General features: G+C 34.5%; 2 protein-coding genes and 1 long non-coding RNA gene across 7 annotated transcripts; all 3 read left to right on the forward strand.

Moving 5' to 3' along the window:
* The first annotated feature begins 659 nt into the window (after window positions 1-659).
* On the forward strand, window positions 660-3,372 carry LOC140817498 (uncharacterized). Of its 2 annotated transcripts, none has more exons than XR_012114779.1 (3): window positions 660-966; window positions 1,127-1,231; window positions 1,331-1,594. XR_012114779.1 is itself a non-coding variant. In XM_073177218.1 (3 exons), the coding sequence occupies exon 3, from the start codon at window positions 2,374-2,376 to the stop codon at window positions 3,364-3,366; it is 993 nt and encodes a 330-aa protein (XP_073033319.1). In that variant the 5' UTR covers window positions 660-966; window positions 1,127-1,231; window positions 1,616-2,373; the 3' UTR covers window positions 3,367-3,372. The 2 variants fall into 2 exon arrangements, 1 of the variants encoding a protein (XP_073033319.1); XM_073177218.1 differs by lacking the exon at window positions 1,331-1,594 and adding an exon at window positions 1,616-3,372.
* Window positions 3,373-5,948: 2,576 nt separating this feature from the next.
* Window positions 5,949-7,437, forward strand: LOC140817499 (uncharacterized calcium-binding protein At1g02270-like). Its single transcript, XM_073177219.1, has 4 exons — window positions 5,949-6,055; window positions 6,265-6,375; window positions 6,481-6,588; window positions 6,672-7,437. Exons 1-4 carry the CDS (start codon window positions 6,047-6,049, stop codon window positions 6,903-6,905), a joined length of 462 nt encoding a protein of 153 aa, XP_073033320.1. The 5' UTR covers window positions 5,949-6,046; the 3' UTR covers window positions 6,906-7,437.
* Window positions 7,438-9,539: 2,102 nt separating this feature from the next.
* LOC140817541 (uncharacterized) lies at window positions 9,540-12,179 on the forward strand. 4 transcript variants are annotated; one of them, XR_012114801.1, is made up of 4 exons: window positions 9,540-9,781; window positions 10,008-10,673; window positions 11,046-11,178; window positions 11,391-12,179. It is a non-coding gene; the product is annotated as an uncharacterized lncRNA (long non-coding RNA). The 4 variants fall into 4 exon arrangements; XR_012114800.1 differs by having other exon boundaries at window positions 10,008-10,221; window positions 10,394-10,673; window positions 11,046-12,177; XR_012114798.1 differs by having other exon boundaries at window positions 11,046-12,178.
* Window positions 12,180-12,836: the final 657 nt, after the last annotated feature.

The following is a 12,836-nucleotide window of genomic DNA, read 5'->3' on the forward strand; positions in this document are numbered from 1 at the left end:
TGACCGTCGTGAATATTAGCTGTTAAAATGAAAAAATTTAAAAATATAAAATTTTCGATAGTATGAATGAGTAATGATGTGTGGGATCTTGATTTGCTATCTCGGAGAAATCTAATCTTCTTATTTATTATTGGCGAAAACTTGTGTGAGACGGTCTTACCGATCTTATATGTGAGACAGATATCTTATTTGGGTTATCCATGAAAAAATATTATTTTTTATATTAATAGTATAACTTTTTATTGTGAATATGAGTAGGGTTGATCCGTCTCACAGATTAGGATTCGTGAGACGGTCTCACATGAGACCCACTCTTTATTATTTGAGTAGGTCTTTTGTGAGACAGTGTCACAAATCTTTATCTTGTGAGACGGTCTCACGAATCTTTAATTTTGGATATAGTTTGAGTTTTATTTTAATTTTATATACTTAATACTCACTACACTTTATTTTTTTTTTTTTATCTCCAATGACATAAGCACTATTAGTATAATATTTTTCATTATATTTTATTAATTACTTTAAATAAATGTTTAAATATTAATATTTATTAATTTTAATAATTAATATAGAAAATAACTGCACGGGTCAAATAGTCGTTTTTTTAATATAGCGGCCGTCAAATCCCACTAATTTCCACCTTTTGCATTGTCCTTAGCTCTTACTAGCCATTCTTATTTCTAATAAATCTTCACCATAACAATCATCCGACATTTTCTACTGTTGTTCACTGTTTATTTCATCAAAACTTCTTGTCCTTCTGTATTAAGAGTATCACAGGTACTTGTTTGTCTACGATTATACAGGACACGATAAGGGATGGGGAGAAATAGCAAGAAGATCGGCTGGGGGAGGGTATCGAGAATCGGGAGTTGAGCCATAGCTTCATCAATCACGGACCCCACGTGTGTTTCTTGCACAACTTTTAATATCCTTGCCCCGATTTACAAAAGACTCAATCAAGATGTAAGGATTTTAGATTTTCGTTAGTCATGGATGTATATTTTGTGATGGTTGTTTATGTTGGCTTGTGCTGTCTTGTTCGTGTATTTGTGGGGCGCTGCCTGCAAATTGTTGGGTTTTTACTGGTTTTTTTTCATAATGTGCATCGTGGGGGTGAGAGCAGGATCCAAGCTACAGGGAAAGCGATGTTAAAGATTATTGGCTGAAGAGAAACAAAAAGATGTTGGATCGGTTGTTGTATGAAAGATCTTCCATCATTTGTCTTCAGGTTTTTATTTTTCTCCTTTGACATCATGGAATAATATTCATACAAAAAAGTGTTCATCTGAACTGTTTCTCGTTTTCTTGTGTTGTGATGTTTGGGTAGGGGCAGAAGTACCAAAAAAGTGGTTATGAGTAGTTATTGTGATAGAAGTAAGTTGATTTGGTCCTAGCTAGCCAAAAGTGGAGTGAAGGTATCAGGATTGTTGTTGGATCGGTTGTTGTATGAAAGATCTTCCAATTGTTTGTATTGCTTCTTTATAGTCTATACATGCTAAGGTATCAGGATTATAGTTCGTGTATCATAAGCTTCATATTGTGCTTATTTTATTTAATTCTCCGATGACTTTGTCCTTTTTTTTTTTTAACGAATTACTTCATTAAAAAACAGGTAAAAACAAGTACAAGAATGCAATCAACTAAACGTTGATTGCAGAAAAGATAAACAATTACACACTAAGTTGAAACACGTTCTCTGAATTAGTTACACATCGTAAAACAAAAATCTTAATTCTCCGAACCAAGTCATCAATGCTCGGCTTATCATCTTCGAAGATGCTCCGATTGCGCGCATTCCATATGCAGTACACCGTCGCAGCCAGGGATGTCAGTCGCATTCTTGATAGCATAGATTTACCCCGATAACAACTTCTGAAAGCTCTTAGAATAGCTGTAGTGGAACCCATCTGCTTCGACATACCAAGCCAAATGCGAATCTGCCTCCAAACATTCCCCGAGAAATTGCAGGTGAAGAACAAATGCTTAGATGATTCATTATCCACATTGCACAGCATACAAGACTTGCTCTAAAAAACAATCCGAGCAACACCAAACCATTTTTAGAGAGATGTTCTCTCCCCTCTTTCTAGGGAAAATGGCGTGATCTGTGCTTTGGTTTTCTGCTCTTGGATTCGTGACTTCACTTGGTGTTCTATCTTAGTGATTTCGTTCGAGCCTTCGGTTCAAGTGCGACTGTGATTTCTCGATCTGCTCTCTATTTGGGTTTTGGTTTGATCTATCTGTGAGTGGAAGTCTTCTTTTGTTATCTTTTCGGTGGTTTCTCCCTGCTAGCTGTGGTCAGCTCCTTTACATTGTTCTTGGTGAGATTCTACCTGTTCCTGCATATCAGGTGCTTGTGTTATTTCCTTTATGAATACTACAGCTAATACTACCGTAGTTGGGGCTACTCAACAACCCCCAACCGCATGTCCTTCTGATGTGCCTTTGATTCAGAATGTGGTTGATCAAAATTTGCCGGGACAGAGTATTATTGTTGATGACAGTAATTCGGTACTTCCTGAGAATGCAGTACCCCCCATATCCGTTGGTAAGACTACTGCTGCTAGCAATGTAAAGACGGCTCCTGGGATGCAAACAACTGGTAATCGAGTTTCTTATGCTAGTTTATTTAAGAGAAATCGAATGTCCAATGCTGACTATAAACTTGAATTCATGGAATCGGGTAATGATATTCTTGAGTTTGGGCTAGAAGACATTGATTCAATTGAGAAGACATATGGTATTTGCTTACTAGGATATATTATTAGTGGTAAGCCTCCAACTGCTGCTCTTTTCGATCTAGTCAAGAGATGGGGATCAGGAGTGCGATTTCAAACTCATGAAAGTGGTTGGATTATTTTCACCTTTCCTACCACTGAAATGAGGGATAAAATATTGAATGACGGACCTTACTTGGTATTTGGATTCCATCTGTTTCTTAAGGAAATGCCCAGATGTTTCAGATTTAGGGAGGAAGATATGAACTCAATTCCTTCTTGGGTTCAAATTCATGGGCTCCCACCGGACTGTTGGAACTTTAAAATATTGAGCAAGTTAGCATCTAGAGTGGGAAATCCAATTCACATGGATATGCTTACTCATGAGCGCAAACGTGTTAAATATGCGAGGGTGCTAGTTGAAGTGGAAACCTCGAAACCGAAAGTTAATGATGTTAATGTTGTTCTTCCGATTGGTGCGGTTGAAGTTAAGTTTCTCTATGAACAAGACATCAAATTTTGTGCTAAATGTAAGCAGACAGGGCATGTGATGAACGAGTGTGAATCTTCGACTGTGATCTTGGAAAATTCTGGGGAACCAAGCAAGGTAGTTAACAATAGCCGCTTTGTCCTTGATTCAATGTAAAGTTGTTTCTTGAAATTGTTCAGGTCTTTTAACAGCTGTGCACAAGGACTACTTCAGGGTCATATATATATCTCTACTTATCTTCTTCTGTGTTTCTTTATAGAATTCATTTTCGCCAGAACTATAGTGTATCATTCATTTCCACGCTTTTAATACAAATTTCCAAAATCGTGACTGTAATTAATTAATGACCAATAAATACACAAAAGAAATTTGAAAGCACCCAATCTTATCAATTTCGAAGGGCCTACATATATTATATATATACTCCAAGCATGGGTTTTTTTTAAAAATAATTTAATTTTAAAAAACTTTTTCAAAAATAATTAAAAAAAAAACATTTTCAAAACTAATATAATCCGCGTTTACGGAGCGCGGAAGCTGCTCACGTGGAGAAGCGTCCGCGCTCCGTAAACACGGACGATGGGCCATGTCCGCAACATATTATTTTAGCGACGGAATTTATAAACAAACCGTCGCTAATTGCCGACAGTTTTATAAACCGTCACTAACCCGTCACTAATTTAGCGACGGTTTTCAAACCGTCGCGGAATTTGAATCAGCGACGACTTTATAACCGTCGCAAAATTAACGACGGTTTTTTAACTGTCGCTAAATGCATAAAACCGTCGCTACACGCGCATAATTTCATAAGAGAATTTACGCACAACGAAAAGCCATTTTTGTTTTAGTGAAGACAGAACAAAAAACAAACAAAAAAATTCATCAAGAAATAGAGGTGTTCATCGGTCGGTTTTTTTCAATATCTTCACTAGGCACTAGGGGTGTTCATCGGTCGGTTCGGTTTTGAATTTTGTAATTCAAATATAAATATTAAAACCGAAATTTATTAGGTTCGATTTCGGATTATATATATCAAAACCGAAAAACTGAAATTTCATTAAATTAATAAAAAAAATTATATTTTTATTTATATTATATAATTTAATATGATATTTAGTGAATGAAGAACTATTTTGAACAATTTTTAATTGACTGTTGTTTTCTTAATTACTTTAGACATTATCTTTAAAGTTTTTATTGAGAAAACATGTAAAAAGTTAACATATTATATTTTACAAACGTCAACGTTAAATGTAATAAAAAACACACAATTCTCTTGTTTTGCTTCCTAGTAAAGGGGTATGTAGGTTCAAAGATTGGGCCTTACTACAGCTTGTGAACTATAATAAATGGGTTATTAACTGCAATGTCTCTTGAATGAGTATTATATAAAGGGTTTTTTTTTTATAATTAATGTAAAAAAAAATTCAAAAATTTTTTTTTTTTTTTTTTTTGCAAAACTATTTTAATCCGTGCTTATAAAACGCGAACGCTCCACGTGATAGAAGTCCTTTGTTGCATGGAGAAGATTAAGTTGCACATGTTGAAATATGTTTTTTTTTTAATTTAAAAAAAGAGTAATTAAAACAAAATTAAAAATTAAACATAAAAAATTATAATTACATATAATTTAATTCTAAAACATAATTTAAAATTACATATAATTAAAATAACATCATTGAAATTACACATGATTAAAAAGTTGATGAATTATATTATCCATCTATTATATAAAATTTTAAATATGTTCGATCAAACCATTTTGAATCACATGGTGCAATTTTTAGTTTCAAATGTTGACACGTCACTTCAAAAAAGCGTTGAACTCTACGGTAGGATCTCTTGATGGGAAAACATATGGGTGCACATATTCATCATCTCGAGCTGGAAAGTCATGATCTTCGAGCATGTTATCTCATTCGTTAACCACAAACATGTAAAAAGTTAACATGTTATATTTTACAATATATTTTTATTATTAATTTAAATAATTATATCAAAATCGAACTAAACGACCGAAATAAACAAACCATTTTAATAGAAAATCGAACCGAAGTGAAGAAAAATAGTTCGGATATCAGATTATATATTTTTAAAACCGAAATAAAAAATCAAACCGAACCGACCGATGAACACCCTTAGTGCCTAGTAAAGATAAAGAAAAAAACCGACCGATGAACACCCCTATTTCTTGATGAATTTTTTGTTTGTTTTTTGTTCTGTCTTCACTACAACAAAAATGGCTTTTCGCTGTGCGTAAATTCTCTTATGAAATTATGCGCGTGTAGCGACAGTTTTATGCATTTAGCGACAGTTAAAAAACCGTCGCTAATTTTGCGACGGTTATAAAGTCGTCAGCGACAGTTTGAAAACCGTCGCTGAATTAGCGACAGGTTAGCGACGGTTTATAAAACTGTCGGAAATTAGCGACGGTTTGTTTTTAAATTCCGTCGGTAAAATAATATGTTGCTGACATGGCCCATCGTCCGTGCTTACGAAGCGCGGACGCTTCTCCACGTGAGCAGCGTCCGCGCTCCGGAAACTCGGATTACATTAGTTTTGAAAATGTTTTTTTTTAAAATTATTTTTGAAAAAGTTTTTTAAAATTAAATTATTTTTAAAAAAAAACCCCTCCAAGCATCTTCACCAAATAAATATTTAATAAAATGAAATGCAACGTATTGAAAATCATATTTTGTAATTAAATTATATACAATTAATATTTTTTCGAGGTAATCATCGTGGGAACATTTGCGGTGTAGATTTCATATGGCTTCTTAATCCTAATGGATATCGGAAATTACTTAAAACAAGTTGGAGTGAAGCCGTGTTTGGAATGTTCAAGGTGAGATGTTATGCTGATTTCAGACATTTTTATATGCAATTGTTGGAGAGCAATATTTGCTTAGACTATCTATGACCCGATATGGCACAACGATCGAAATGTTGTGCTCAAGTTGCTCCACATGAGTTGAGGCGTTTAAATTTACAATAATTATCAATTTTCATTTTGCTTAATTCTCAACCTTGGCATATCCGTCTTGCTGCTTGCAGTATCAACTTAGCCGAGCTTCACTGACAGAGGACGATGCATTTGCCTTTCTTAAAGCTGATAGCCATGGTGATTACATTACCTACTCGGGCTTCTGTGAAGCATTACGGCAGGTATGTAGCATTTCGGTTGGATGAGATTTCTTCTTAGTGATAGCTTTTTCTCACACTATTATTTCAGAAAACGGTTTCACTGTTCATTCTTTGGCTCTGCCGCAGCTTAATTTGATTGGCCATTGTAATGGATTAAGTGCTGAAGAGTTAAAAGAATTGTGGGTTCAAGCAGACATTGATGGAAATGGCGTTCTCGACTATAATGAATTTAAGGTAGTATATACGACTTTCGCTATAATTATGCATTTTCTATTATCTATTTTCTTCATTCTGCTTAATATGGGATTCTTTTCCAGCGCCGAATTTGGAACTCCTCGTATTCGAAGCAAAGAGACGATGAGTTCTGGGATGATGTTATCAATGGCACCGAGCAAAGTACGGGTTTCAGTCTCAAGAATGCAGTTCTCTTCCCCACAGAAGTAGAGAAAGGCATGTGGCCAGAAGATTACTCTCTTTCGGATCATGCTAGACTCACTGTTGTATTCTCACCAATGAGAATGCCATGCTCTCGCTCTCGACTGACATCATGACACTAGCTGGAACGAGTTGAACATAAAATTGTACAAAAAAGCAAGAAGGGTCCAGGATGTCGAGTTGTACGTATCAGATTATGAGGACTTCTCCAGACTCAAGCCACCAAATCTTGGATCACTTGAGGTTTTCATGCAGAAGAAGTTCCTGGCAGCCGGCAGGGGTTGGGGTTTCTACGGTCATGCCCTCTCAATATCGCACGAAGATACGGCATTTGACGCAGCCGTCGATGAAAGGAGGATTATACATCAATGGCTCTTGCTACAACTCATATTTTGTATTAAAATATGACAGATGAGAATTGCATCAATAGATTTGATGATAGGATGTTTGAATGGGGCAACAAGTGACACTCTGAGTGCTGTATTTTAATGCAGCTCCAAGCTTCTTTTTTCCCCTTTTTAAAAAATAGAATTAGGACTTAGAAATTTTAAGCGCTGTAAATCGCCGAGACCCCTCGCCGGGTTCGTCCCTGCTAAAAATGTAAACCGGTGGAAACATTTCGAATTGTATGTAACCTGCCATACAATTAAAATCTGAATCTTTCTACTCTTGTTTAGTTTGAAGTTTACCAAGTATGTCACATGAAATTTATTAGTCCTATTTTTTTTTTTTAAAAAGAAAAGATATATTATCTAATTATTTCAAAAGTTTAAAAACCTTGTGGTCGATTTTACCCTCATCCAACCCGTAATAAATGCCATTATTAAGCATGCATAATAATAATTGAGTGGGTATTGTGTGAGATCGTCTTACGGATCTTTATTTGTGAGACGAGTCAACCCTACCGATATTCACGATAAAAAGTAATACTCTTAACATAAAAAGTAATACTTTCTCATGGATGACCCAAGAGATATGTTTCACAAATACTCACGTGAGATCATCTCACACAAATTTTTGTCATAATAATCAGGTAGGAGTTAAGAAGTTACTCCATTAATTATGTATATAATAATAAAAGCATTCCGTATTTAAGATTAAAGCTTTTTAGGTATCAGTTTTTCAACAATTAAATACTCCTAATATCTTCATCGTAATATGCCAACGTTGATCTAAATCCTAGCTCAATATTATTAAATCCGACTTATAGATCGTGAACTCGAATAATTTACTTAAATAAATATGATAATCTTTTTTTTTTGTTTGATAATAATATGATAATATTTTGGTCTTGGTTAAAAAAAAATATGATCAACATAAAATATATAATTATCATATTTGGGAGTTTAGGAGCACTAAAATCCAATCTCTCTCTTGGACAGGACCATAGATTCTTTCCTTAACTTGATCAAAATGAATTCAATCTAATCTCAGCAAATTTAAGTGTATCCCCACTAATACTTGATACATATTTTTTGACATTATTTTTAAATGTGTCGATTTTATGTATTTTCAGCTCTATTTTTATTAAAGTTGTTTGGCTGGATTTTTTGCGTGCAAGCGTACCGAATATAGATCAAGTAAAAATATGAAAATCTAACTTTTAATTGAACGTTGTGAGTTTTGATTCGGCCATCCGTTTAACCTTCTCGGATTTTGATGCAATCAATAAAAATATAACTAATGTAATGGAAGAAGATAAAAAAGTAAATACTTCGAATGACATGAATATACAATTATATCACTAATGATTGAAAACGACATTTTTACGAGGAGGAAAAGTTGAAATATGAAATCTAAATGATGAAAGAACTAGATTAGTTTCTGGAAAGTAAAACTAGAAATATTGAACTAGAACAAAAAAAATAGAAATTTTCATATTGAAAATAATCGCGAACTGAAATTGCAAAGATTTTGATATGTTTGTTTGTTGATGTTGAGTTGTTTCTGCCTTGTTTTTGCTCTTTTAAATACCATTTCACCGACTACTTCTTCATAGCCGCTTGCATCCATTGTAAACCCTACTAACAACTACATGGTCTGACATTTTTCCACTTCCTTATAGTGGTGTAACCATGTATTTTAAATCTAGAGTGGATCTAATATGAGACTGTCTCACGGATCCTAATATGTGAGATTGATCAATCCTACCGATATTAATAATAAAAAATCATATTTTTTTATGAATGATCCAAATAAAGATTCGTCTCACAAAATACGATCTATGAGATTGTCTCCCACAAATTTTTGTCTTAAATGTGATGGAGATAATTGCTTGCTTTCTATATATACATATATATAATAAATACAATGTGATGGACATAATTGCTTGCTTTCGATATATATAAAAAAACATTTATTATTATTATTATTATTATTATTATTATTATTATTATTATTATTATTATTTCTTTATTGTACGACAACAAACCTTACCACAGCTATTTTACGGTGAACATTGGTAAATTTTTAGGCTTAAGATAACTAATAAACTTACAAATGATGTTGGTATAATTTACTAATCAGAAAAATTGTACTGGACATACTTTTACGAAAAAATCACTTTAAAAAATATTAATAAAAAAATCAAACCCAAAATTATTAACCAAACTTCATATCTATCTACATATCTAAAAGAGAGAATAATGTATTTTTGGCCAGTTTATTGCAAGTTCCCGGTTGCTCCCATTACCCTCCCCATTACACGTATATCACATGCACCTCTTCACATACGCACCGAAAACCACCTCCACAGGGATATCACATGTCTCCACCACACCATACAGCTGCCGGTTACAATGAGTTTTGCTCCCTTCGTCGTCTCTTCGTTTTCCTCGTCTTCATTTGTTTTGGTGCCTTGTTTTCGCCTTTCCCCCAGTGCAGCGAGGAAAGTTCAACGAAAACAGTTTGCTCGGTGCGTGTGCTCGCGGCCTTCTTCTTCCTGTTTCTTTGTGTTACCTCTGCTGCGTGGCTTTCTCCTTTCTTGGCATCGGTGAGCCTCTACTGTGTTTACTCCCTTCTCCACCCTTTTTTGGGTGTTTATCTTAAGATGCTGTGTTTGTTTTTCGTTTGTTCTTTTATGTGTGTGACTTTTAGAGTTGCTTCCTTTCTGGTTGGTTAACTTCCTTGCTCTGTTTTTTTCCTCGTTTGTTTTGTTCTCTTTAACATTCTTTTATCTGCTTTCACCTTACATTGGTCCTCGTCTTCCCCCATTACAGCGATCAAAATTCAACAAAAAAGGTTTGCTCTATGTTTTGTCGGCGTCCTTCTTTTTCCAGCTTCTGCCTATACCTTTGTTGTGTGGCTTTCCCCCTTCTTGTCATTGGTAAACTTCTGTTGTCTTCCATTGAGTCGATTGCTAGCCTTGACCGCATGATCGAAGAATCTCACACTTACACCTTTCAGTACTTGGATATGGTCATCAAGGGGACCGTAAGACTCCACCCTATCATACATCTGCTACTCCCTCACGAATCCATTGAGAATTGTATGATTGATGCGTTTCACTCACATACCAAGAAAATCACATATTATTGTTAATACACGGGCTATTGGGAGAGATCCTAATGTGTGGCCTGATCCTGAAAAAATTTCGCTGAAACAGGTGTCGACATTCGCGGAAGTGATTTCAGGCTCCCACCTTTTGGGTATGGTCTAAGAAGTTGCCCGAGAATTCAGTTGGGGATCACGTCAGTTCGATTGTTGCTGTCTCAATTGGTGCATTGTTTCGATTTGGGAGTTTCCAAATGGTGTGTTGGTGGCAAGTAATTTGGACATCAGTGAACATTTCGGCTGCAAGGTTTAATCACTTCCATCTAACAAATCTTTGGAGGATTTGGAGAGGGTTTTCAAAGTCTCTAACTATACATCTGTTAGATTAAGAGGTTGATTTATTTATGTCTAACCACATTCCCAAGGAGTTGATTTCTTTATGTTTAAATCTTGCATCTTTTCGAGTAGATAATTTATTTTATTCAAGAAACTATCCCCATCACGATAACCGGATTATTTGAGCAGGCATGTATTCCAAATTTGTTTCAAGATGAGTTAATGAAAGATACAACTGAATTTAAACTGCTACTGATGGCAAAGGGATATTTTTTGAAAAGAAAGAGAGGGTAGTTATATGCTCAAAGTATTTCCATGCTACTTGTGCTTATGTCAATTTTTTTCAACTCTATCGTCATCTAAATTCTTGCATCTCCGATCGTTTAATTCACGTCATTCTTACTCCCTTCCCTTGTTTGCATTTACAGTATTTGTAAGAGTTTATGAAGCAAGGATGGATCTTTTGAGGGCTGTTATTATAGGACCACAAGACACTCCCTATCATGATGGTCTTTTGTTTTTGATATTATGTTCCCTCGCGCATTTCCTGATGCACCACCAGTATGCCTTTCAATATCTTTATTTTGGGAACATATATTTTTTTATTTGTTTCTCCGTTTTTTGTTGCTTTGTAGATGGTTTACTATTATTCGGGTCGCTTGCGGCCAAACCTAAATTTGTATGACTGTGGAAAAGTGTCCCTCAGTCTTTTGAACACTTGGACCGGTAGAGACAATGAAAAGTGACTGCTGAAATCATCCACCATGTTGCAGGTACTGCTGTCTATTCGGGCTCTTATTTTGAATGCAAAGCCTTTCTTTAGCGAGCCTGGATATGATACTCGGTATGTTGGCCAAGAGGGAAAGAGAAACCCAATTCATATAAAGAGGATGTATTCATTCTATCGTTGAAGACATGCACTCTTAGAAGGCCGCGCCAAAGGTACAAATTATGAACTTTAACTCTCAACTATTTTTGACATATAATATTATCGTCCAATTTGCTATCTGATATACATCGTTTTGCACTTCTATCATTTTGAAGATCTCGTGTCCGGTCATTTTCGTTCCCACGCCCATGCTATTCTATCAGCATGTAGAGGATAGATGAATGGGGCTTTAGTTGGTTCCTTGGTCAATGGAAGCGTCCCAGATGGTACTGCAACTCAGAATATGGGATTCCATGTTTGAAGGAAGCTGTTGGAAGAATGTTAAAACATTCTTAAGATGCCAGTATACTTTATTTTCAATTTAAAGCGGGTTATTAAACTTCTCTCATTTGCACACATAGCAATCTTTTTCCTAACTATTTTCACTTCTATATATCCTTGTACTATCATATTTTTCGTAAGCACAATTTCAACTTAAAATTATAATATTATGACTACGAATATAAAATAAAATAAAATTATTGTACTTATAATACTTATAGTTTTTAAAATTAAGTTATTGAATAAGACATACATAACTACGAACACATGCTTAGTATTCTGAAAAAAAATATAAATGATCATATGATACTGTAAAACTGGGTAAGATATCTCAAAAATTGAAGTGTCTCTACCTAGTGATGCTCAAAATCAGGAACACAATTCCGTCCCTCAAAAAATATTTATTAAATCAAATGGCCCCAGTGGGCGACCGAGTCTTAATTTAACTTTTTTCAATCAAATCCTATATCGACATGTGGCTCATTATGATTGGGTCGACTGTGGGGATATCGTGTTTCGAAAGCTTCTTCGTTACGGAAACACATATATGTGTTGAATATGAATGAATAGACAATATACTTTCTAATAATATTTTAATTATATTCCTTTTTTTTCGTTATGTTCTCGTTTTTCTTGATTTTGTTTTAATTATTGAACACAATCAAGTATATATATTACTTAGAATCATAAATTCTTAGACAAAAATTTATGTGAGACGGTTTCTCGGGTCGTATTTGTGAGACAGATATCTTATTTGGGTCATCCATGAAAAAATATTGTTTTTTATGCTAAGAGTATTATTTTTTATTGTAAATAAGAGAAGGGTTGACCTGTCTCACAGATTAAGATCCGTGAGACGGTCTCACATGAGACCCAATCAAATCCTTAATATAAATAATAATAAGATAAAGATGTAAAATAATCACAGATTTTAATTAAGATGACCCACTCAAACTCTTAATATAAATAATAATAAGATAAAGATGTAAAATAATCACAGATTAAAAGC

The sequence above is a fragment of the Primulina eburnea genome, chromosome 16 (assembly GCF_022965805.1).
Source record: "Primulina eburnea isolate SZY01 chromosome 16, ASM2296580v1, whole genome shotgun sequence".
NCBI lineage: Eukaryota > Viridiplantae > Streptophyta > Magnoliopsida > Lamiales > Gesneriaceae > Primulina > Primulina eburnea.